This window comes from Myxine glutinosa, chromosome 5, assembly GCF_964187855.1.
Source record: "Myxine glutinosa chromosome 5, kmMyxGlut1.1, whole genome shotgun sequence".
NCBI lineage: Eukaryota > Metazoa > Chordata > Myxini > Myxiniformes > Myxinidae > Myxine > Myxine glutinosa.
The window spans coordinates 195111670-195137658 of NC_136265.1; the positions used below are offsets into that span (position 1 = coordinate 195111670).

Here is a 25989-nt window from a genome sequence, read left to right on the forward strand (position 1 = left end):
CTTCCTTCTTGCCACCCCACCGTGCAGGCCAAACTCACCATTTACAAAATGATCTGACATGAAATGGCAATGTATTTGCCAATTTTAATCACGAGAGAGTTCTTATTCTGTGGACCAGCATTGTCCATGTGAACATATACCACGTGTCACGGTCCTAAACATCACTTTATGTTGAATTCCCGTTTATACCAATACAGACTCCCAAAAATGTGTGTCTACAATAATTATGTAGTATTTCTGAATCTCTATATGCCACTTCCTGTTCGATGACGAGTCATTATTAAACGTGACGCTCATTTCCGTATGTTGGTCTGATTTCCACACGGTGGCATCAGTGGCCGTGAAGATTGATTTTCACACGATTATGGAGTTATTCAAGCTACCACTATACTCTCCTTGGACACAACCAGGCACCAGCCCAAAATGGCGAAAGAAGAGGCAAAAAATAGACTGGCAGAAGAAGAAGAATACCACTAACACGTAATTTCCGCCAAATAAAAACTATTTTTGCTATTCAGGATTTTTGACACCGCAATCCAGGTTCTGATATTTTTTTATCAACAACATATTGTTAGCATCTATTAGTTATCGAGTTGTTGTTAATATGTTTTTAACTGCGCTTTCTTTTACTTTCCCCTCATGCGTGTTTGTACAATGTGTAACAGCCACAGTGGAGTCGTTAATACCAGTGACTGAATGGCCAGGTATTTTGAGTGGCCTCCTCCACGTGTTTCCTTCACAATATTACCCAAATCGTACTCGGTCTTTGTTTATAGTCAGAATCCAAAGGGTTTTAATTGTTTCTATCATTTCTTCGTGACGACGGAAGTGTGTATTGACTATTGTCATATTGTGTGAGTTACCCATGGCGCTTCCTGTGGAGGTGATTTTGATTTCAATTTGGTGCGATTGTTGGTGTTTTATTTAGTGCCGGATAATCTGAGAATCTAGGAAATTGGGAATCTGGGTTAATCTTGTGTTTGCGTTTTGACCGCCATACAGTGTATCGTTTTTTTTGTTGTTTCTTACTGTTTATCGTTGGCGGTGCATCGTGAGTGTGGGCAGAGCAGGATACAACTCACAAGCCATTAAATTAATGATTGACTTGAAGTGATCTCTACCTTCTAAAACAGTGAAAGCACCCTCATTCCCCTGCAAAACTCACTTCGGACCTCCCCTCCAAAACCCCTTTCAGACTTCCCCGCCAAAATCCCCTTCGGACCGCCCCTCCGAAACCTCTTTCGGACCTCCCCTCCAAAACCCCTTTCGGACCTCTCCTCCAAAACCCCTTTCAGACCTCTCCTCCAAAACCACTTTCGGACGTCTCCTCCGAAACCCCTGTAGGACCTCCCCTCCAAAACCCCTGTCTGACCTCCCCGTCCAAAACTCCTGTTGGACCTCCCCTCCAAAACCCCCTGTCGGACCTCCTCTCCGAAACCCCTGTCGGACCTCCCCTCCAAAACCCCTGTCTGACCTCCCCGTCCAAAACTCCTGTTGGACCTCCCCTCCAAAACCCCCTGTCGGACCTCCCCTCCGAAACCCCTGTCGGACCTCCCCTCCGAAACCCCTGTCGGACCTCCCCTCCGAAACCCCTGTCGGACCTCCCCTCCGAAACCCCTTTTGGACCTCCCCATCCGAAACCCCTTTTGGACCTCCCCTCCGAAACCCCTTTTGAACCTCCCTTCCGAAACCCCTTTTGAACCCCCCATCCAAAACCCCTGTCGGACCTCCCCTCCGAAACCCCTGTCGGACCGACCCGTCGAAAACTCCTGTCTGACCTCCCCGTCCAAAACCCCTGTCTGACCTCCCCGTCCAAAACCCCTGTCTGACCTCCCCGTCCAAAACCCCTGTCTGACCCCGTCCAAAACCCCTGTCGGTCTTCCCCGTCAAAAACCCCTGTCGGACCTCCCCGTCCAAAACCGCTTTCGGAACACCCTTCCAAAACCCCTGTCGGACCTCCCCTCCAAAACCCATTTCAGACCTCCCCCTCCAAAACCCCTGTCCGACCTCCCCTCCGAAACCTCTTTCAGATCACCCCTCCAAAACCCCTGTCTGACCTCCCCCTCCAAAACCTCTGTCGGTCTTCCCCATCAAAAACCCCCTGTCGGACCTCCCCGTCCAAAACCGCTTTCGGAACACCCTTCCAAAACCCCTGTCGGACCTCCCATCCAAAACCCCTTTCAGACCTCCCCTCCAAAACCCCTGTCCGACCTCCCCTCTGAAACCTCTTTCAGATCACCCCTCCAAAACCCCCTTCGGACCGCCCCTCCAAAACCCTCACCGGACAACCCCCGAAAACCTCCATCGAACCCCCCCCCCCAAACCACCTTCAGACCCCCCTCAAAATACCCCCTTTCGGACCTTCCATCCAAAATCCCTTCGGACACCCCTCCCTATCCTCCTCTGGACCTCTTCTAAACACCTTCCCCATCGCACGCTCTGTGATTCTCCTCTCCCCACCAAAACGACTCTGTCCCTTAAGACCCCCAAACCCCCTTTTTCTTGAACTCCATAATCCACTCATCGTTTTATGCTCCAGGAACAAACTCTGCCTGAAAGTAAATTAAACTTCATGGTGCTTGCTCATCTAACAAAATAAACGACCTGCACGTTGTACAAAAATATAAATTTGTTTTTAAATCTGACAAGTGATGTAATATTCCATGATCTTTCTCTCTCTTCCACAAACCGAGACGTTTTATACTCGAGCGAAGTCGATGGCGCACCATTGCAAATCCCTACGTTTCCCACCTAAAGCAAGGTTGAAAGATGGCAAAGAGTTCCACCGGGAATGACCCAATATCAAATTTTGAGTTAAAAAAAACATTTTATTTTCACCCCTGTAACCCTAAATCCTCATCCTCTAGGGCATGACCTGGGGGTCAAATCCCCCAAATAGTTACCTATTTCATGTGCCCCCCAATGTTGATTGCTTATACAAAGTTTCATTTTAAAATGTTAAAAATGTGCCTGTAATTGCATTTTTTGGAATTTGACCTTTTTACCCTGCCACAGGGCCCCAGGGCCCCAGGGGACAGGGCCAAAAATAACCGCTCATGCACCTTCTTTCCATGTAGTGATCATACCTACCAAGTTTGGTGAATTGTTGCACAACTGTTTAGACAGACGGACAAATGGACACGCGATTACAATATCCTCCTGTTTTTGTTTTTATTTTTTTTAACCATGCAAATAGATAACAATAATAATGGTTCAACTTTAAATTCATCTGTATGGTTTCTGTCGACTTTGTCCCAGAGGGTTCTGCTTTGCCTCCAGAGTGTTCCACTTTGTCTCCAGAGGGTTCCACTTTGTCTCCAGAGTGTTCCACTTTGTCTCCAGAGGGTTCCACTTTGTCTCCAGAGGGTTCCACTTTGTCTCCAGAGGGTTCCACTTTGTCTCCAGAGGATTCCACTTTGTCTCCGGAGGGTTCCACTTTGTCTCCAGAGGGTTCCACTTTGTCTCCAGAGGGTCCGCTTTCTCTCCAGAGGGTTCTGCTTTGTCTCCAGAGGGTGCCGCTTTGTCTCCAGAGTGTTCCACTTTGTCTCCAGAGGGTTCCGCTTTGTCTCCAGATGTTTCCGCTTTGTCTCCAGAGGGTCCCGCTTTGTCTCCAGAGGGTTCCGCTTTGTCTCCGGAGGGTTCCGCTTTGTCTCCAGAGTGTTCCACTTTGTCTCCAGAGTGTTCCACTTTGTCTCCAGAGTGTTCCACTTTGTCTCCAGAGTGTTCCACTTTGTCTCCAGAGTGTTCCACTTTGTCTCCAGAGTGTTCCACTTTGTCTCCAGAGTGTTCCACTTTGTCTCCAGAGTGTTCCACTTTGTCTCCAGAGTGTTCCACTTTGTCTCCAGAGTGTTCCACTTTGTCTCCAGAGTGTTCCACTTTGTCTCCAGAGTGTTCCACTTTGTCTCCAGAGTGTTCCGCTTTGTCCCCGAGGGGTCCGCTTTGTCCCCGGGGGTTCCGCTTTGTCCCCGAGGGTCCCGCTTTGTGCCCAAAGGTTTCACTTTGTCCCCGAGGGTTAAACTTTGTCCTCGAGGGTTAAACTTTGTCCCTGAGGGTTCCGATTTGTCCTAGAGGGTTCCGATTTGTCCTTGAGGGTTCGGCTTTGTTTCCAGCAGTCCACTTTTCCTCTGATGGTTCACGGATTCAAATTGCATTTCTTGATATTTGCTTTTGAGAACAACCCGTTCTTGAGCAGTGAAATATTGCATTTGGTTGGAAGTGAATGGCAAATATACCAGAATCATTTTAACACCATTGTGTCATCTTTATTACTACTATGGTATAATTTTATTAACAATTACAAGGAATATAAACGGTATGTTATTGCCTACAACTTTGTATACCCTCAAGTTATTGCCTTTTTTTTCATTAAACAAAAAGGATTATCGAGTTTTCAATTTCATGAATGGACGGACGGAACCAGACTCTGTTCATGAAGCCCCTTCAGGAGAAGACCTTACGTTGGTCATCGACAATGGCTGTTTTGCCTGCCGTGCAGGCTGGGCATGTGAGAAGGAGCCACGGATGCAGTTCAAGAACGTCATGGCGAAGAATAGAGGTATTTCTATTTAACTTGCTGTTACACCCAACTGTAGAAATCCAGAAACTGTAGCCAGAAATCAATGCAAACATGTTATTCATGAGGCGAAGCATTCCTTTATCCAAATGAAGTGTGAAAGCCTCTCATCTTTGTCCACTAATATATGTTTCTGGTCCTTTGCTAAAAGTATCTCCAACAACTTCTATCGCTCTACCTTTCCTTCGCTTTTCTGTTCCGATGATGCTATCGCTATCCCTCCGACTGATAAAGCAACTCTTTTTGGTTCTCTTTTCTCCTTCAATTCCACATTAGATGACTAACATTCCATCTCCCTATAATCTATTTCCATGAAGTCAAAAAAGTACTCCTCTCTCTGGACACAAGCAAGGCGTACGGACAAGATGGCATTCCTCCTCATGTCTTGAAAGAGTGTGCCTCATAACTCTCTCTCTCGTGCTTGCTCGTTTTTCATTTTTGTTTTAAAACCCAAACTTTTCCTCTTTCCTGGAGACATACCTTACTGCAGCCTATTTTAAAGAAGGGTGACCATTCAAACCATTCCAACTTCCGTCCTATTGCTCTGACTTGTACTATTTCCAAAGTCTTTGAATGTCTTCTCAATTCCCATTTCCTCAAGCATCTTGAATCTCAGTCCTCTATCTGACCATCAATCATCAATATGGCTTCCGCAAGGCAAGATCTGCCGGTGATATCCTTTCTTACATTACGAATGTCTAGGCCTCTTCTCTGAGAGACTTTGGGGAATCCTTTGTTGTAGGCCTTGATATCTCAAAAGCCATTGAGAGTTTGGCATCGGGGTCTGATATCCAAGCTTCCCTCTTTCGGATTTCCTCCTTCACTATGCTCTGCCATATCGAGCTTTCTCTTTGCTCTATCTCCATAATCGTTGATGGTTCAACATGTTCTTCCTTCTCTATCAACAGTGGTGTCCCTCAGGGTTCTGTCCTGTCTCCAACACTCTTCCTTCTTTTTATCAATGATAGATATATCAATATCCGAGTGTGGCGCTGCAGTCGATGTGAAGCCGAAATATGCAATGGTGATCTGCGCAGCCTCGTTCTCGATTGCCGATTGATACCCCTCGACAGTTTCATTCATAAATCGTATGCAAATTAGTTTATATGTGTTTAGTCATCACTTTTTGGACCAATCAGGATACGCCTTTGCTATAATGTATTATTCATTACAAAATTTCACCTCTGACCGGATGTTTTTTTATCGATGAAAATATTTACCGATTTCAACGTCAAATTCGCAAGGTAAGACACTCGCATATCATTATAAACCCCATATATTTGGAATGTTTGCTTTGCATTTTGATGTATGATGCTTAGCAATCGGACTTTCGGTTGTGATGCTATGCCCCTCGGCAAAATGAGAACTCGAATTTCGTGAAACAAAATGGCGGCCTGCTGACAAGTTAGGTTCAGTCAGTTTTGACAACCATTCAAAATCGGCCAAAATCGACCATAATTATGAGCCATCGTCTCTACAAAACATATTTATTAGAAGGATAAAAGTCATTTAAAGGCATATTTGCATTCATTTTTTTAAATTTCTGCTGAAGTTCAGTTAAAAAACGACCAAAAGTTGCCCCCGTAATAAAAAAAACCAGAAAAAAAACCACATTTAGAGGCCATTTTCCCCCGCAAAGCGGGGGTTGGCCTTTTTCGGGGACCGTGGTTGTTGTTTTTCGGTCCCCTTTTGAAGCAATGTTTTACGGCCGGATGCCCTTCCTGCCGCCAACCCTTTTTTTTTTTTTGTCGCCTTTTACGACAAACAGGGAATTACCAGTGAACTGGTACTCAATTAGCCGACCTCGGAAGGATGACAGGCTGAGTCAACCCCCCTGGCGTTAATTCAGCGATCGACCGGGATTCGAACCCAGGATCCTAGGATCCTAAGCTGGCACCCTAGCCGCTAGCCCAACACCAGGCTAATGTTAAAATAATATGATTTGTTAAAATACTTATCACAAGCTTTTTAAATTTCTTGATTATCTATTATAGTTTAAAAGTTACAGGGTTTTAGTTAACCCCTTATGGATACCAGCAATTAGCCCCTTGGTCAAGTTTCCTTTTACTCAACACACAGTTTTTAAACATGGTTTTCTTAAGACAAAAGCCGGATAATTATCAAGAGTAAAATTGCAATATCTCAGGAACCCCTCAACATAATTAAGAAATTTAAAAACTGTGTCTTTTTGTTTAATAAGCTCTATCAGAATAGCCTATTTCCACTATTCAGGGGTTAATTTCATATTTTTACTGATATACCTATCAATGACCTTCTTTCTTCTACAAATAACCAAATGCACTCGTATGCTGATGACTCGATATTACATTCCTCCATGATTTTCTCCTTGTGCCTCATCTTCCCTCACTCGATGCACATCTCGTTTGATCGCAGCCACCTCTTTCAATTCGGATTTGGACAAGATTTCCCAGTGGGGCAAATGTAATCGGGTTAAGTTTAATGTTTCTAAAACTCAATTTCTTCCCATCTCTCTCCCTAAAACTCTTCTCAACTCTCCAATCTTCTTTGAAAGCCCCACAATTACACCATGTGATTCAACAAACCTACTAGGTATTACCGTAACCTCAAATTTATCCTGGAATCCACACATTACACAAATAGCTAAGTCTGCCTCGAAGAAACTGGGAGTCCTGTTCAGATGTCGAAGATTCTTCTCCTCTCAACAGTTGCTCCAACTATATAAAGGATTTATTCGTCCTTGTATAGAGCACTGCTCTCACATCTGGAGCGGTTCCAGCTCCACATATTTACTGGACAGAATTGAATCCAAAGTATTCCGACTTATCAACTCTCCCAATTTGACCTCAAAACTCGACCCGCTCAAATTACGCCGCAAAGTTGGTTCTCTTTCTCTTTTCTACAGATATTACTTCGGTTTCTGCTCCCAATAACTTGCTGCTTGTGTACCTCCGCCATTAGTGAGACCATAGAAGACTCGACAAGCCACTACATCACATGATTATTGTGTGGCCATTGGCAACTCAAGGATGGGCTGTTATGATGTTTGTTTCTTCCCTTCCACTGCCAAACTCTGCAACTCTTTACCTTCCCATGTATTTCCAAACACTTATGAGTTATGACCTTCCCCTTTTCAAAAAGCAGATTTTTTTTATTTCTTCAAAAACGTTGACATTTCTCTCTTTCTTCACTTTTCTATCAATGTAGCTCTTTTATTTAAGGCCTGGCCTCATTGAGGATTATATAGTCCATCACAGGAGCCTTCAACATAAAAAAAACAGACCCAAAAGGCTGAGAACATTGAAATAGATACACCCCCAAGGTAAGTGATACTCATTGATCAAGCTTATTGTTGTAGTGAAGGGAGTTCCTTTAGTCAGTGATTATTCCTGTTATACAACCAGCCTTGGCAGTGATACGATCCTCAGACAAAGAGAAAGGAAGAGTGCAACATGTCCCTGCAAAATGGCCACCCACATAACAATGTGTCATCTGTCAAACATCATCATACAGGTGCACATTTGCAATCTGATGGTGTGTAAGTTGTGCATTAGCGAAAGTCTCCCATGGCTCTTCGTTGAGTATACCGATAGTTTTGTCCTTTTTGGATTTTTTTATTTTGTTGAAATTTGTCCTAAACACGGCCGAGAGCCACTAAATGTAAAGGGCTACAAATAAGAAGAAGAGTGAAAACTGGCTGAACCTTCACCTACTCGTGAAACAAGGAACCCTCTTCATGGGACCCCACCTATGCTATTATTTGAACCCACCATACACCAGGTGTTAGAAGTTCATCATGGGGAATCGTGACACTGACCCCTTGAGGTCGTCCTAGGTGCACCTGAGTGTGCATGCCAGGTTTCCTTTAGATTGGGCAAGAACTGTTGTAGGATTTGGTGAACAAACTCCAAGACTATTCTGCTTTTTTAAAAATTATTATTATTTTTTTGTATACAAGATCGAGGCTTCGGTAAGAGCTAACATTGATCACAAAAAGACAAACTGACACTTAAAACATAAACATATGATAAAGGGAGCGGGAGAACAAGATGGAGAGCAGGGACATCGGGAGATCCATGGGAGGGAGAGGGCTTGGGTGGAGGAGGTATGGGAATGGGGGGTGGGGGGGGGGGGGGGTGGGAGAGGTAAAAAGCATGCATGGACACTGCTTGGACTTCCAGGAAAGAAGTCGGTATTTCAAAATGTACATCTCCAACTTTATAATATAGATTATGTTTTTACGTCTTCTGGATATTCGAAACAGGGCTATCTATCGGCCTGTATCATTAATTAAACAACGAGAGAGTTCACATGTTACCCTGCACAGTGTTCAGGTATAAATTTTTATTTTAATATAATAATGATTTGAAAGATCGTTAAAAATTTTTTTCCAGAAGTTTAGCGATATTGAAGCCGTCTTCTGCACCAACCTTATACACCACCCTATTTAACATGCCCATGTACTGCTACATTGGAGGTTCTTGAAAGTGAAAATAAGGTAATTTGTGTTCTCCAGTGTTCAAGTATGTAATTCAATTTAAATAAAATAAAGATAGTGAAACTCATATAAATAAATAAATTCCAGAATTTACCGCCGTTGATGTAGTGTCTATTACACCACCCTAATTAACACGTTGCAGCAAGTATTCATGCATGTTGTTTGCGTCCTTTATGACATCCCTAGACACAGTAAATGGCAGGTTCGTTTTCCAATTCATGTTCCGATCTGTGTTCAAAATATAACATTCATTTGAAAGAAGTTGTTCCTCGATCATAAACTTATGTTTGTAGACAGACAGACAGACATGAACTGATAGACATGTGACAGATTGTCATGAACAGAACAGACAGATTTGTGTTCTGGGCCCTGTGCTTTTTCTGGTCTTCATCAATGATCTCTCTGACTCTCTTGAAAATCCTCTCTATCTCTTTGCTGATGACTCTACTCTCTGTCGCTCCATTCCTCATCCCTCAGATCGGCAGTCTGCAGCCTCCTCACTCTCTGCAGACCTGGACAAAATCACAGACTGGGCAAACAAGTGGAACATGTCTTTCAATCCTGACAAATCTCACACTCTTACGATGTCTCTCCGAAAAGACCGACTGGACAACCCTCCCATCCACTTTCTGAATAATCCTCTCCAAGAAGTTCTGTCACTCAAGCTTTTGGGTCTCACTATCTGCCATGATCTTTCCTGGGAAAACCACATTTCAAATCTGGCCTCCAAAGCCAGTCGCCGACTGGGCATCCTCCGTCGTGCGAAGTCCTTCCTTGGCACACCTGAGCTCCTCACCACATACAAGGCTTTCATCCGCAGCTCAATGGAATACTGCTCTCCCCTCTGGGCTGGTGCTCCTGCCTCACACCTAGCTAGTCTTCACACTGTTGAAACCAAAGCATTCAGAATCATTGGAATCTCCTGCGATGAAGCTAACTTCAAGGGCCTCTCACTCACTCACCGCAGGCAGGTTGGTGGTCTTTCCGTCTTCTACCGACTCCTCTCTGGCCTTGCCCCCCCAGCTCTCTCTGGGCTCTGTCCCACAAATATTCCTACAGGTCGCACAAGATCTGCCTGCAACCCTCTTATGGTTAAACTGCCAAAATCAAGACTCTCTGCTCACCTTCACTCCTTCATTCCTCTTTTCTCCCACCTCTGGAACAAACTCCCTCACTCTCTTCAATCCCACTCCACCCTCCAGGTCTTTAAAACAGCTGTTCACCACCATCTCTTATCTTCCCCCATCCAAAACCTTGATCTTTTCTATCCCCGCTAATTTCACTCCAATTCCATTTCTTTGAAATACCAATTTCTGTCCTGGAAGTCCTTGGTGTCCTTGTGTTTTATACTTCTCCCACCCCTCCCCCCCTTCCCACGCCTCCTCCCCCCAAGCCCTCTCCCTCCCACACATCTCCCTGCTCTTAAATGTTGTATGCTCTCAAGTGTTTGTGTGCTTCCCCTTCTCTTGTCTTCCGCTCCCTCTTTTTGTATATTTTGTTTGTCTGGTTGATTTGTTTGTGAAGTAAATGTCAGCTCTTTCACGAGCCTCGATTCAGTATACAAAAAAAGAAAAAAAAGAAAAAAAGAAGCAATTGCTTAACCCCGCTTTTCGCTTCACGTGTGTGGGGTAATAACACTATACCTGTTCCTAAAAGCTGTCCAGTTATTGTGTGTACAAGGTGGGAGATTGAGAAGAAAGGAGAGAGAAATGAAATTAACCTAAAGAAAAGCATCAAATATTTCACCGTTATTTGCCCACGTATTATGTGGACCACCTCGATGATTAATGAAAGCATTCGATGCAGGACCGACAATCATTGATTAATGAAAGCATTACCAATATTTCTTGTTTTCTAAAATTAGAGAAAATATTTTTCTCGAATTGTTCTGGTGAGACCACCAACGGATCAACCTGTCCATCTAATAAGTACTGCTTTGATCAACACATTGACTGTTTCAACAATGTCAAACAGTGATGGCGGCAGGTCTCTGATGTCAGCATTGTAATCAAATCTGAATGCACACGTGCAATTACTCCAAAACGTGACTTTGGCCTCCGCTCTCCGTACACCGACTTCATCTTCCTGCACCGGGGGTATTGACGCTGCCAGCTTTCCCACCGATTATAATTTTGTGGCACCACGTCATGCCGACATTAGTCAATATTATAGTAGTTAGACACTTCATCACTTGCACGGCATGGAATCAATGTTATTAGCGAATCGATTTTGGACTGGGAGTCAATTCTGAATCTAACCTGGCTGTTGCATTATTACTCAGGTGCAGCTGTGCCATTGATGCAGTGACCCTGTGCATTCAGGCAGGGATTTGTCATTTGTTCAGAGGGCAGTGATAAGTCACCGACTCTTAGAGTACGACACCATGGGGTCTTTAACGTCCACCAACGAACAGTGCTGGGAGACGAATCCTCCAGCATCGCCCTGCACGCAAAAGACCGGGATGGGAGTTTATAGGGTTAGTGTTTGCGGATTATTCGAACCCAGGCTCGACTGCTCAGAAGTGAGTGCACATACTCCTCGCCTCTCCTATCCTGCCGGCTCGAAATCAATAAGCGAGTCTAAAAGTGCCTTTTTTTCAATGAACATTGCAAAAGGTATATATAGAACAGGTGCCTGCTGTGGTATTGTTCTAACTTTTCTTGGTCATGCTTTGCAGGATCTCGAAGCAAAGCGGGAGACTGGGATACCCAGATTGGCAATGATATCAAGAACATCGAGGTAGTTCGATGGCTGCTCAAAACCCAGTTTGATCGCAATGTTGTGGTCAATTTTGAGGTCCAAGAGCAAATATTTGATCATATATTTCACCACCTCGGGATCACATCAGAGGTGAGTTTGGTTGCAGGTTCACTTCTCATCTTTTCCAGAGTTGTAATGTCATGAAACAGGTATTCATGAATGCGTAAAAACATTGAGAGATGGGGCCAAAAACGATATATAGAAGGATATCTCAAAAAGTTATGGAATGGATTTGGATGAAACTTGGTGGACAGGTTCAGTGTGTGCCAAGGACAAATTGATTCGATTTTGGTGAAAATCCAAATCCATATACGAGAATTTAAAAATTTTGCAAGTGATTCTTCACCATTGAGATATGGGGCCAAAAACGATATACAGCACGATATTTCAAATATTTGTTGATGATTTATGGCAAATCCGCTTCTTCCACATCCTCTTCATTCCCATTCTTCCCTCAATGTCTTCAAGACAGCTGTTCACCACCATCTCAGAACATCCCAACCCCAAACCATGACCTCTTTTTACCCTCGTTAACCCCGCCCAAATCTCTCCTAATTTTCCATTTTTATGCCTCCGCCGACAAAGTTGACGGAGGCATTATGTTTTTGGGTTGTCAGTCCGTCCATCCGTCCGTCCGTACGGGCTAAACCTCGTTTTTCTCCAGCAACCATATGTCCGATTGAGACAAAACTTTCAGGGTAGGAGTGACACCCATGCGGAATGTTTTTATGATAATTGTGACGTCATAGGTCCCATGCTATGGCAGCCATCTTGGATTAAAAACAAATAATTAAAAATTATTTCTCGGAAACTGCTGAATGGAAAAATTTTAAACTTGGCACATTGTCAAGTACTTCCAATGGGGAACAAAGGCATAATAATGATGACATCATAGGTTAAGTGGTATACCAGCCAAAAATGTTTTAATTGAATTCCTTATCCTAAAAATCTGAAATTGCATGCACATGATCTATAACGCATTTGTTTGGAAATATTAAATTTATGACATCATAGGTCACGTGGTTTGGCAGCCATATTGGATTGAAGGAAAATATTAAATAATCATATCTCTGAAACAGCTCACCCTATCGATGCAAAATTTTGCATATATCATCCAACAGCACTGTTGCATTTAGTTTGAAAATTATGATGTCATAGGTCACGTGGTTTGGCAGCAATCTTGGATAGAAAAAGGAACCTTATCCGATCAACACGAAACTTCACAAACTTGATCCCCTACCCATACATATGCAGAGTGATGGCATATACCCGTTGTGGGACTATGCGGAGGCATATTGGCAACACAGTAGCATTGTTCTATTTCCTCCTTGGAGTTTCCTTCTCCATGCATGCGTGTTTTGCGTCCTGTTTTTGTCTGTTATGTCCTCATAAGTTAGGTATGTTAGCTCATCCACGAGCCTCGACTCGATACGACACAAAAAATAACTAGTTGGACGAGTTGGTTAGGTGATCAAGAACAAGCCGATTAGATTTTGCTTCAGGTCCGAATCCAGATCGGGCCTATCAGTGGATACAAAACGTAAACTGTTCAGTCTGGTGGAGGTATGCGCTCTATCGTTCTAGTATTTTATGTTTTTGGATTAAAAACAAAAGTGTACTTTCATTTAAAGTATTGATTCGGTTTGTTTCACAGTTCTCTTTTAAATGTGTAAAGCTGTGTGATTACTTTACCTTCTTGATTCACTGTTTTCAAGTTTAGAGAAATATTTTTCATGAACAGGTCAGATTTATCTCACTTTTGTTATTTTTGTTCCATGTGTATGATGGAAGAGGTAAGACTGATGCGTTATCTCTGTTATATTGGTTGCTCTTACTCAGTCCAAGATATGACAAATTTAGAATGAAGACGAAATCTAAAAAAGTGAATATTTTCTGTGTATTTGAAAGTTTTTATTGGTCATGGAAGAGCGAGGAAACAGAGGGTGAAAAGGGAACGTACTGGTACTGGGATAGAAGGTAGACGAAACGAGCAAAGGAATTAACAAACTGGAGGGTGAGAGAGGAGCAGAGAGTTGTTAGACCGTAACATGCAATAATAGGATTAGGCCAAGGGTGATTAATGGGGGTCGAAAAGATCGTGGGTAGGAATGGAGAGTGACAAAAGTATTTATAAATTTTACCAAGAAAAAAAACGACTTCAAATTTGAATGTAAAATGAGTTATTTTTCAACATCATAAAGGTAATGAATATTAGCTCTACCAAAGACGTAATACATATCATTATCATCATGGTTGTGCTTCGTAACGAAAAGAGGGCCATTTACACGTGATGTGGTCAATCTGGGTGCATGGTTTTGCTTGCAGTGGAGTTGCTGCTGTCTGGACAACAACCTCATTCTGAGATAACGGGCGTGCAAGATGGCCTAGAGGTCCACACACTCGCCTCTAAGCAAAATAGCCTGGGTTCGAATCTTGCCGCAGCTATAAACTGTCATCCTGGTAAAAGGCAAGGTAATTCATCAGTGTGTGCTGTTCCTCGGATGGACATTAAACTGGGCATCCCATCTGCCGGCATTACACCGGCACGTTGGTGGAAGCTAAATAACCCACAGTGTCGTTTGCGTAGAGTAGGTGAGCTATTGACCGCACCATGAACAAATTCCAAATTCCTGCTCGGGCGTACAGGGGGCATTGCATCAGTGGGCACATCCACATCCTCATCCAACGATGCCATCCGGCAGCCTTGTACTGCTTACGAAAGAAGAAGAGGGACTCTGAGATAACCAGCAGTGTAACCTGGTATCAAGGGATATCGAAGAAGATGAGACCACTCACTACTCCCAGTTTAGGCAGGGATTTTGCAACCTGTTCAGGCTGCTAGCAGTAATTAACGCTCACCAACGACCGGTGTTGGCAGTTGGGTCCTTCCCCTTAACGTCTCATCGTTGGAGGGCGCAAAAAATTGATGCATCGCCATGCATGCGAAGCACCAGGATGGCAGTTCATGCTGGGTTGAGATGCGAGGCTGGTTTGAGAAACAAACCCCGACTTGACAGCTCAAAGACGAGTGCACATACCTGTCTGCTATCCTTCTGGACCACACAATGGATGAAGATCTACATTGAATACGTAATAGATAAATAAGAAAGAAATCGTTTTTGTCAAGTCCGGAGAAATTTTGAAAATCATCATTTCATGTTTCACGCTAACAAATAAATGATCAGCAATGCACAAATGAAACACCTTCGGCTGCAACACCGGATATCTGGATCCATGTCATAGAAAGGGGAAGTGTAACTACGATTCCAAACAAAGCAGTTGTTGTGCCATAGCGGTTTGAATGAAAATGGGATACTGTATTTAGATTTTGCGATTATGATAAAGTACTGAATGGACTGATGTTTGGATTCATGAGCCTGTGCCACACCAACACCACATCAAACTATAGAAAATTATGATAATTCTATGTATGTATGTGTGTAGGTCTCAAAATCATAGAAAATCAACTGGTTGGGTTGATCTCCACCAATATTTTTCATACATGCTGGGGTACACAGAGTCAAGTCGTGGCCACAAAATATTTCTCCCTCACCTCCTTCCGTTACCTATACAAGGAGAATAGTGCAAGTGCTTCAACCACTGACCCCTGCTGGTGGGAGTGGGTGTAGACACCATATTTCACTCCCAGAGAGAACGGGTATTCCCAGTTAAATAAATCCATTAGGCTCGACACTTAGTTTATCTGGGGGGAGAGTGGAGTTGGGGATGAGGAGATGAGAACAGTGTGGTGGGCACAGGGACATAGCTAGAGTGTTTTAAATGCAAATTAAATTAATACCTAAATAATAATTTATTGCAATTCTCAGGACGTGTTCAAAAAAAATAATTTGGAGTCTCTGGTCATGTTTAATGGTCCTTTGTAGAGTAATTCTTCAAACAACTTTATTGCAACAAGCTACGTGGTATTTAATGTTCACTTGTGTAGTATAACAAAATGCTGTACCAACCAACTGAAAAAAATCTTCCCAGAAATGAATGTGCAGGAGAAATAAAAAGATCTTTCCCTAATATCACTTTCATTTGCATCGTTTTTACACTTACAATTTGGACAGGCTCACCTCCAGAATGCATATCTTGCCGTCAATTTTTCCAAGATTTTCTGGAGGGGCATGAGCCCGGACCACCCGATTAAGGAGTTGTTTTGCTCAGTTTCAAAATTCTGCATTTTCACCCATGCTGTGCAATCACACCCCTCCCTGCAGGGATTTGAGCAAGCTGCGCACCACCCTATCATGTCACCCCTGCCTTCCCCAACTTCCCTGCCTGCATTTCTCTTCTACCCCCATTAACCCTATCAAACCCAACCGTCCTACATTGCAGGTCACTGTGTTTCCTTTTTTACTCTGTCCTCTATTAGCTCATTACCTGCCTTGTTTTACCTCACCGTTGCCCTCCTGCCCACCATTCTCTTCATTGCCTTTTCACCCATCATATACTCACTCATCCCTAAGCCTCTCTGTTTACAAACTACAAAGGAATGACAAAGTAAATAGACTTTTCTGAAAAGGTTGATTAATGTTTTTACCAGGTGGGGGAAAAAGAACTTTATCAATGAAATGACGTTATCAATAAATATATATATATTGCTGCGGATCTCAGCACCGGCCCTTTTCCCCTTACCAAGGGGGGATTAGTCCCCTTGTCTTTGACTGACCGACGGGACCCGGAGCCTATGACGTCCTTCCCGGACAGCGCGAAATAGGGTTTTAGGACTAAGAATTCGCTATTACCTAATTACTCACGCTGCCCAGAAACGAGGAAATAAGCCCCGCCCGAATCACGGGTGTTAGTGGATACGCCGAGCGGTAGCGAACCCGTGACCCGAGCCGTTAGCAATTACTAGACCCCGATCCAAGCGGTTCGTAATCGTGCCACGCTTACCCAATGATGGAAATCACAGAAACGGTCGAATTTGGAAGAAAAGGAATAACAAGATTTATTTACACAATGTACAATGATCAGCAGAAGAAGACACAGTGCAGTCCTTAAACAGTCTTATACTTATTCCCTGGACAAACGGGCCCGTTCACACTCAGACACACTCACATGGGGATTGCAGATGAACAGGTCAGCACATCCAAGGATGGCGTCCGGGCAGCTCTTCCTCCGGTCCCCAGCTCGCACCGCGAAGTAGATGAATGCAGCGGCCAGGAGCTCTCCGTGTGTCGTTGGTGTGCACGGGATAATTACGGGGCGGACGGTCGGGCTGGGCTTTGGCGGTTACACTTGCGGCTGCGGCCGCGTACGTAATAAGCGAATAGGCGCTAACAATGCGCTTTTCAGTTAAGGGCTCTCTCTCGTGCAAGTCCTTTCAACACTGTCGTGTGCACGCCGATCCTCTTGAGTCTTTCTCATACGTGTGCTCCGAATTAGTCCTCTCAATACAGTCCTCTCCCATCAGTCCTGTACAAGGGCTTTATGTGCTGGCTTTTATAGCCCTGCCCAGCGAACCCTCTGGAACTTACTAGACGCGTCTTGCCACGCCCTATCACGCCATGCCCTCAAAGCCCTGGTTGGCTGGTAGCCCTTACCGTCATCGCCTTCTGACGCGCTGCCTTGCGTGGCCACACCTCGACCCCCGTGCTCCTCCCTCTTCTTAGGCCTACCTCGTGTTACTGGGCTAGTTTCGAGCAAACAAAGGGCAGCGAAACACACGGAGGGATCAGCCAAAGCGTAACAACCTTGAGGGATGCCAAATGGGGCGCAGGATCGATTATGCCCATGGTGGAATTGGAGGGTGGCCGCAAAATGAAAGGGACCTAAGCTCATTTCTTTACACAACGCAGATGTTACTCGGGAAATGGCCTACTCTTACACATACTATGACATAACTAATACTCTAAGTGGGCCTACGTGTTGCTTGTGGACTAACTATGGGGGGGCAAACCTTTAACCTTTAATGATGTCATATTTACAATCTCAAAACCGCAACAATATATATATATATATATATATGAACAGTCACGTGAAAAAGTAAGTACACCCCATGTAAAGTTTAGACTTTTTCAACATATTTGATCTTCATTTCAACAATATTGATAGATAAAGGTGATATAATATAACAAATATCATGAAACATTTACATTTTGTAGTCCATTGTATAATTTAAATAAATAGAAATGCAAATTTTGCATGTGGAAAAAGTAAGTACACCCTTGGCTCTAATAGGTGGTATTGCCCCCTTTGGCAGAAACAACCTCAAGTAGGCGTTTCTTATAACTGTCCACCAGTCTCTGACATCGACTGGGAGAAATTTTTGCCCCTTCCTCCATGCAGAATTCTTTCAGCTGTGCGATGTTTGAGGGGTTTCTTGCATGCACAGCTCATTTCAAATCCCCCCCACAACATCTCGATGGGATTTAGATCCGGGCTTTGACTTGGCCATTCCAGAACCCTCCATTTCTTTCTTTTCAGCCATTCCTTGGTGGATTTACTGGTATGTTTAGGGTCATTGTCATGTTGCAAGGTCCACCTTCGGTTGAGCTTCAACTTTCTGACAGATGGCCTCACATTATCCTCAAGCACCCTCTGGTACAATGAAGAATTAATAGTGGATTCTATGATGGTGAGCTGTCCAGGCCCTGATGCAGCAAAGCTGCCCCAAACCATAATATTTCCACCACCATGCTTTACAGTTGGTATCAGGTTCTTGTGGTCAAACGCTGTCTTTGGTTTTCGCCAAACATGTCTTCTGGTACTGTGGCCAAATAGCTCTGCCTTTGACTCATCTGTCCAGAGCACATTGTTCCAGAAGTGCTGGTCTTTGCCTAGGTGTTCATTGGCAAACTTTAGTCTTGCCCTGATGTTCTTTCTGGACAGCAAAAGTTTCCTCCTGGCACACCTCACATGTATATCAAATTTGTGCAGCCTCTTTCTAATGGTAGACTCATGCACTTTGACATCAACAGTGGCAACAGCTACCTGTAGGTCCCTTGATGACATTCTGGGGTTCTTAGAGACTTCTTTCAGCATCTTGCGGTCTGCTCTCAGGCTGAACTTGCTGGGGCGGCCTGGCCTGAACAAGTTGGCAGTTGTTTGGAATCTTCTCCACTTGTAGATGATCTTCTGGACAGTCGAATGATTGATTTCAAATTGTTTGGAGATCTTTTAAAATCCCTTCCCAGACTTGTAGGCATCTATAAACTTCTTTCTGAAGGCCTCAGGGAGCTCTTTTGATCTAGGCATGGTGACGCCGCACACTTCAACGACAAAGAGCAAACCAAACTAAATGTCTGAGGTTTAAATAAGACAGGTTCCTCCAAGATCCTCTCTAACAATGTTCTAATCATTTGCACCTGAGCTGGTGCATCTGATTCTAATTTTAGGTATTTGAAGTAGTGATAAATGTAGGGGTGTACTTACTTTTTCCACATGCGAAATTTGCATTTATGTTTATTTAAATTATACAATGGCCTACAAAATGTAAATATTTCATGATATTTGTTATATTATATCACCTTTATCTATCAATATTGTTGAAATGAAGATCAAATAGCTGTATGTTGAAATATGTTGAAAAAGTCAAAACCTCATATGGAGTGTACTTACTTTTTCACGTGACTGTATGTATGTATGTATGTATGTATGTATGTATGTATGTATATTAGCCTAATGCCATCCCTGTCTGTCTCTGTCCCACCATATAACATAGAGATGCTCCTCGGAGAGAAAAAATTGTGAAAAAAAAGTTGCTTCAAATGAATCCAAACCTGCAGGAAAATTATCATTTTTTCAATCAGACAAAAAATTTAACCTGGGCGATGTATAGGCAACAGATCCCTGTCTTTATTGCTCCTAACAGTTATTTTCTTTGCTCTTAAGAAATATATGACCTCCCATTTTTGAGCTCTTTGAACTACCACAAGAATAAAAGGCTTCCCTTTTTTTTTTTAATGTGGTTGTATTTTTACTACTGTCTTCTGCTAGTATTAATTAGTGAATACTCATCTCCACCTCGTCTCAAGACAAGATATGTTATTGCAGAAAGGTTAAGTCAAGCCAGCCTCGCCCACACATCATTCTAAGATAAGGAGATTCCAACACACAAAATCAAAACAGTTCCAGTTATCCCTGTTGTTTTTTTTGAGTCAAAGTCCTGGTGGATGCTGGTATCGAAAGAGCAGAGATTGAAGGAAGTTGATACTTGTTGATGAAATGGACTTGCAATTCAATGTGGTGAATGACAATGTGATTAGTACAATGTAGATTAAACTTGGGGAGGGATAAGGGTGGTAGAGCGGGATGCTCCCATGGAAAATATGTTGATGATATGAATGTTTGTGGTGCATGTGCAGAACTGCGTACCTCACCCACTTGTCCTGACCGAGGCCGTGTGCAATCCTTTACACTGCCGCCATCTCATGTCCGAGCTCTTGTTTGAGTGCTACCACGTTCCTCGTGTCGCCTACGGAATCGATGCCCTTTTTAGCCTACACCACAACACCGGTGGTACACCTGGAGATGCTCTCGTCGTGTCTGCAGGATTTCACACTACACACGTCTTACCAGTGATTGATGGCAGGTGAAGAGTGACCGAGCGGATTTTGACTCAAAGTGTGAAATAAATGTCGCGTTTTTATTTAAATAATAATAGAAAGAGGAAGATTTTAAACTTTTTTGTTTGTTTGTTTATATACGCACACATCAATGTAGAACAATACGTATCAACTGGAATAGTCAATTCCCCAGCTTGAACTATGGATACAGTTATCTTGTAAGGGTGGAGCTTATTTTTGAACTTTTGAAATATGATCTTCTTACCCTCTCAAGTTGTTCCTATATATGAAATAAAAATTCATGCAAAATATGAGCACAATTGAACAATATTTAGGGGTAGCTCAATGATGGTAAAGTTTCTGATACCCCAAAGCTGCGGCCGCCCTTTTATTTCACATACTACTGATAATAGATTAATTCTGTTGATAAATTAAGAACCCAATTTTAACTACTAAGTAAATTGACACTCTCTCCTATCATCATACACACAACATGCAATCATTGTGGTAAAATTAATTACTGGGAACACAGATAAAACCTTTAAGTTATAAAACTCTGTGCTCCATTAAATAAATAATTACAGTAGTAATATGTACATTGTACATACACAATATCTGTTATAATAAAAGAGTAAAATGTTCGTTGAGCTAGAGTCTGCTAGACAATAAATGCTAAAATGAGATGTAGCGCTGACCTGGGAACGCTTTTCACCATAGTATCTAAAAGTAAACACTGTACATAAGTGTATCACAGAACACTATTTGAAAATAAAAACGAAGTTATCTCAGGCTTTGCAGAGAATCACAGACACAATGGGTGTATAAACATGGTATAATATTATCACAGATTATAGAAGCATAATCATTGTGGTTCAACTGGTTCATATCTATTATCCAACCAATCATCCGAATCCCATTGTTTTGCTGATAAATTGATAATGCAAATTTTCCATGAATTTATATTCCAGACATGTTCAGACTTGTTTACTGTTTGGACTCAATGGACTGACTATGCTGACTAAGCAACAGCTGCAACACTGTTGCAGCAGTATGTTTGTGCAATTGCTTGAGGCATTGTGCTCACTGCTCAGTTATTAATACAACTGTTTGAATTTTCTTGATTCTTAATTTCTTAATGCTATGTTCTACTTCTTTCAGATTCATATCTGATTGAAAATGTCATCTGTGGAAAAAGCAACAAGATCTCAAACCAAGTTGTATCTCCTTGGCGACTCTGTGACTGAATTAAGTGGCAGCAAGTTGCCATCATTGCGTATGGCTCTTGGATTCTTCCTACATCACCATCTCGATCTGAAGGAGACCGTAAGACAATCGTCGGATGTTACCATCACGGAAATAGCTAACTTTTGGAAGAAAGCTAGAATCCCGATGAGAGCTCATCAAAACTGCCAAACCAAGCTTGAGCAGACATTTGAAGAATGGCGTCTTCTGAAAAAGAACAAAGCGCGAACGTCACCAACTCAACTCGCGAGAGAGTCGGCTTTTGTTTCCAGGCTTGAAGACCTTTTTGATGTCGCTCACGCTGATGCTCTGACCAATACGTCAGTATTACAAGAAGACAAGGATTTCTTGTTAGCCCAGCGAGAAAAGGGAAGAAGGGGGTCGCTGGCTGGAGTAGATGTAAAGCTTGCTGCAAAGGAGAAAACGGCATCCAAAAGAGAGGAGGAAATGCTTGCCAGGCGACAGCGAATGGAGCAAATGAAACAGTTAGCAGCTTCTACAGCTGAACTGATTTCATCTGGTTCTGAATCTGAAAACAGCTCAGCAGAAGATAGTGAAAAGATGGAAACTGGGGACAATGCAAGTGAGGGAGCTGCTGGAGGCATCACATTTCAGACACGAAAAAGAAAGAGGGGGAGAAAAACTGTCGTTGCTGAAGAACTCGCAACCGCTCTAGATCGCACAAAAGTGTCAGACCGCAAAGCCGTTTTTGTTATAGCAGAAACTGCCAAAAGCTTGGGACAGAACATTGATGAACTTGCTCTAAACAGAGACCCAATTCGCCGACAAAGAGTACAACACCGAGTCCAGAGATCTGCAAATATAAAGGCGGAGTTTCAGGGTAACGTTCCCCTTGTTGTTCACTGGGACGGCAAACTGATCCTTGATCTAATTGGAAAAGAGGTTGATCGCCTGCCAGTATTGGTTTCAGGGAAAGGAGTTTCTCAGCTACTCACAGTTGCCAAGCTTCCATCTGGAACAGGCGAGGCTCAGGCTGCTGCTGTCTTTGGAGCCATTGAAGACTGGGGCGTAGCCGACAGCATCCGGGCTATGTGTTTTGACATGACCAGCTCAAACACTGGTCGGATTGCTGGTGCCTGTGTCCTCCTAGAGCAGAAGCTTGAGAAGGAGCTCTTGTCACTAGCTTGCAGGCATCACATTATGGAATTGATAATTGGTGCAGTGTTCCAAGTGTGTATGGGATTGGGAGCCAAATCTTCTCCCGAGGTTCCACTCTTCAAACGCTTCCAGGAATACTGGGGATTCATAGACACGGCCAAGTATGAACCAGGGATTGCAGCTGATGATGTGGCAAGTCTAGTGGAAGACATAAAGCAAGGCACTATCGATTATGCCAACAAGCATCTTGAACAGAGTCAGCCGAGAGATGATTATAAAGAATTCTTGGAACTTGTGATTGTCTTTCTCGGTGCTGCTCCTGCCAGAGGAGTACGATTCATGTCACCCGGAGCAATGCACCACGCCCGCTGGATGTCCAAAGTAATATACTGTCTCAAGATCTGGATGTTCAAGGCTCAATTCAAACTGACTCCTGCAGAAAAGAGAGGATTACGTGATGTGTGTGTATTCACAGTACGTGTCTACCTGACAGCCTGGATCTCTGCACCTCAAGCATCAGGTGCTCCTTACAGTGACCTGCTGCTGCTGAAGTCACTGCTTGAATACTCATCAATCCATCCAGCCATCTGAAAGTCAACATCACGCAAGTTTTCCAATCACGTGTGGTACTTGTCACAGGAACTTGTTAGCTTGGCTTTCTTCGACAGTCGGGTCAGTTCGTCAACCAAGAGACTGATGGTGAGTGCCATGAAGAATGAAGAAGACCAAGATCAGGATCATTCCAAGCGAATCACTGTTGCTCTTGATTCATTCAAGGACAAGAACTTGGAAGATTTCGTCACAGCAAGGTCAATGAAACTTCTGCGAATGATGGAACTTCCAGATGGATTTCTCGCGGTTGATCCGGACTTGTGGGATGACAGAGACTACTACAAGCAGGCTGCAGAAACAGTCAACTCTCTAAAAGTTGTCAATGACTACGCTGAACGTGGAGTGGCACTCATTCAGGAGTACAGTGGGTTGATAACCCGTGATGAAACGCAGCTGCAATTCCTGCTGCAAGTTGTCGAGGACCATCGCAGAATGTACCCTGATAGCAGAAAACATACACTGTCCGGGATGCCATGAAAATAATAAATTTGGGGTTTGCTGGACATTGTCAGGCTGATACTATGAACTCTGTCAGAAACTGAACAAAGAATTCACTATTAACGTGTTCAAAAATAAATACTGTGTTCAAGTGTGTTGTTTAAAATAAATTAAGATATAGTCTGATATACTCGTAATTCGTTGAATTTTTATAATTTTCATAATCTTTGAGGCCCTTGAGCTACCCCTAAACATAATAATTTAGTGCTCAAACTTTTTATACAGTGTTTCTATATGATATGGAACAGATTTGGGGGTAAGACATTCAAAAATAAAAATGTAGTTTTAAAATTTTTTTAAAGCTCCACCCTGTTGTACATGGTATGATAATGAAGTATTTTATCAATTGTAAAGGTGCTTTAGCATATCCAGAACAGCTGGAGTCAACCTGCAGTTTTAGTCGTTGATAAACTGTTTTCCTTTTAGAATTTAGATGATAACACACCTTTGCTTGTGGCCAAGCTAGTGCATACATTTTGGTAAAGTATCAGGTTATATACAGACAGCTCTTAGGTTTCATTGAGCCAAGAGAAGACAAGAGACCATCAGGATCGCGATGAGGTGCTTCATTCCGTCCATTCACCTGACTTTAAGCCATGCCCTTCTGCCATGCATGTGCAGGCTTGATGCTCAACATTGTAAACGCATCAACGTTGGTGGTGCTCACTCCACTGCTTACCTGCAGCGCCTTCTGCAGCTCAAGCACCCAGCTCTCCTGTCAGGGATCACGCTAAGTCGTGTGGAAAAATTAGCACAGCACCATTGCTATGTGGCCCATGACTACGTGGCAGGTGAGCGCCGAAGGCTACAGTACAGAAGATTAGGTCATTTGTGGGTTAATACGTATGCACATGAAATATGAAATTCTTCTTCCTTTCGATTCTCTTCCACAGAACTGGAGTGCTGGCATGATTCCGCGTATTCGGAGGCAAATACTCGAGTCATCCAACTGCCGTGTGCCTCTCGATCTGGATTGGGGGCCGCTGGAACCGTCGTCGCTAGCCCCGCAAGCATGACAGTGGCCGCAAGTTCATTGTGCGACGACCGGAAGCAGCAACAGCTCCGGCGTTTGCAGGAATTGAACGCGAGGCGTCGGGTCGAGCGTCTGCAGGCAGACACACACAAGCTGCAGACTCTTCGTAAGGTGCAGGTACAAGGCACACAAAGATCATATGAGAGATATCAAATTTTAAAGAAGCCCAGTTTGTACGTAGGCCCTATTGATTATGGGTGCTGAGAATCAGCTTTTAAATCTGCCACTCTAATGTACCTGTCATGGAATGACCAGAGCAAAGATGGTCAGGGCATGGATGTGTAATTTTATTGTTTTTATTATCACATCACATCAATGCCTACAGATACATCGCCTACAGAACGTCTACACCCCCTTTCAAAAATTTCACCTTTTGTTACCATATAGCCTGGAATAAAATTGCATTAAATCAGACATTTTCCACCTTTATTTTCACATCGTAACCCACAACTTCCAAGTGAAAAACAAATTCTACAAATTTCAGAAAATTAATTTAAAATACAAAACTGGATTATCTTGGCTTGACAAGTGTCCAACCCCCTTATAATAGCAATTGTAAATTAGCTCAGGTGTAACCAATCACCTTCAAAATCACACACCAGGTTAATTAGCCTCCACCTGTGTTAAATTGTAGTGATTCTGATTATTTCGGAATAAAATCAGCTGTTCCTGTAGGTTTCCTCTGCTGGGTGGTGCATTTCACAGCAACGACTCAACCGTGAGAACCAAGGAGCTTTCAAAAGACCTCCGGGATATTAAGTTGTGGAAAGGTACAGATTAAGGGTTGGGTTAAAAATATTTCAAAGACCTTGAATATCGCTGGGAGCACAGTCAAGATAATCATTAAGAAGTGGAAGGCGTATGGTATCACCAAGACCCTGCCTAGATCAAGTCGTCCCTCCAAAATGGATGACCAAGCAAGGAGGAGACTGATCAGAGAGGTCACCAAGAGGCGAATGTCAACTTTGAAAGAGCTACAGGCCTTTATGGCAAAGACTGGTCACTGTGTGCATGTGACAACAATATCCCAAGCACTCCACAAGTCTAGCCTATACAGTAAGGTTGCAAGAAGGAAGCCATTACTCAAAAAGCCCACCTTGAATCCGGTTTGTGGTATGCCAAAAACACTCCAGAGATTCAGAAGTCATTTGGCAAAAAG

General features: G+C 43.2%; 1 protein-coding gene across 6 annotated transcripts in view; it reads left to right on the top strand.

Moving 5' to 3' along the window:
* The first annotated feature begins 822 nt into the window (after positions 1 to 822).
* The window catches only part of ACTR5 (actin related protein 5), an 81261-nt gene continuing 56094 nt past the window's right edge, over positions 823 to 25989 (top strand). For 2 of the 6 annotated variants that reach the window (XM_068115161.2, XM_078779317.1), the window contains exons 1-5: positions 3758 to 4555; positions 11728 to 11900; positions 20126 to 20352; positions 24419 to 24588; positions 24691 to 24947. In XM_068115161.2, coding sequence (XP_067971262.2) covers positions 4315 to 4555; positions 11728 to 11900; positions 20126 to 20352; positions 24419 to 24588; positions 24691 to 24947 — 1068 coding nt within the window. In that variant the 5' untranslated portion in view covers positions 3758 to 4314. Of the gene's footprint in view, positions 884 to 3756; positions 4556 to 11727; positions 11901 to 20125; positions 20353 to 24418; positions 24589 to 24690; positions 24948 to 25989 lie in introns of those variants that run through there. The other 4 variants (XM_078779321.1, XM_078779320.1, XM_078779322.1 and 1 more) reach the window with 4 other exon arrangements.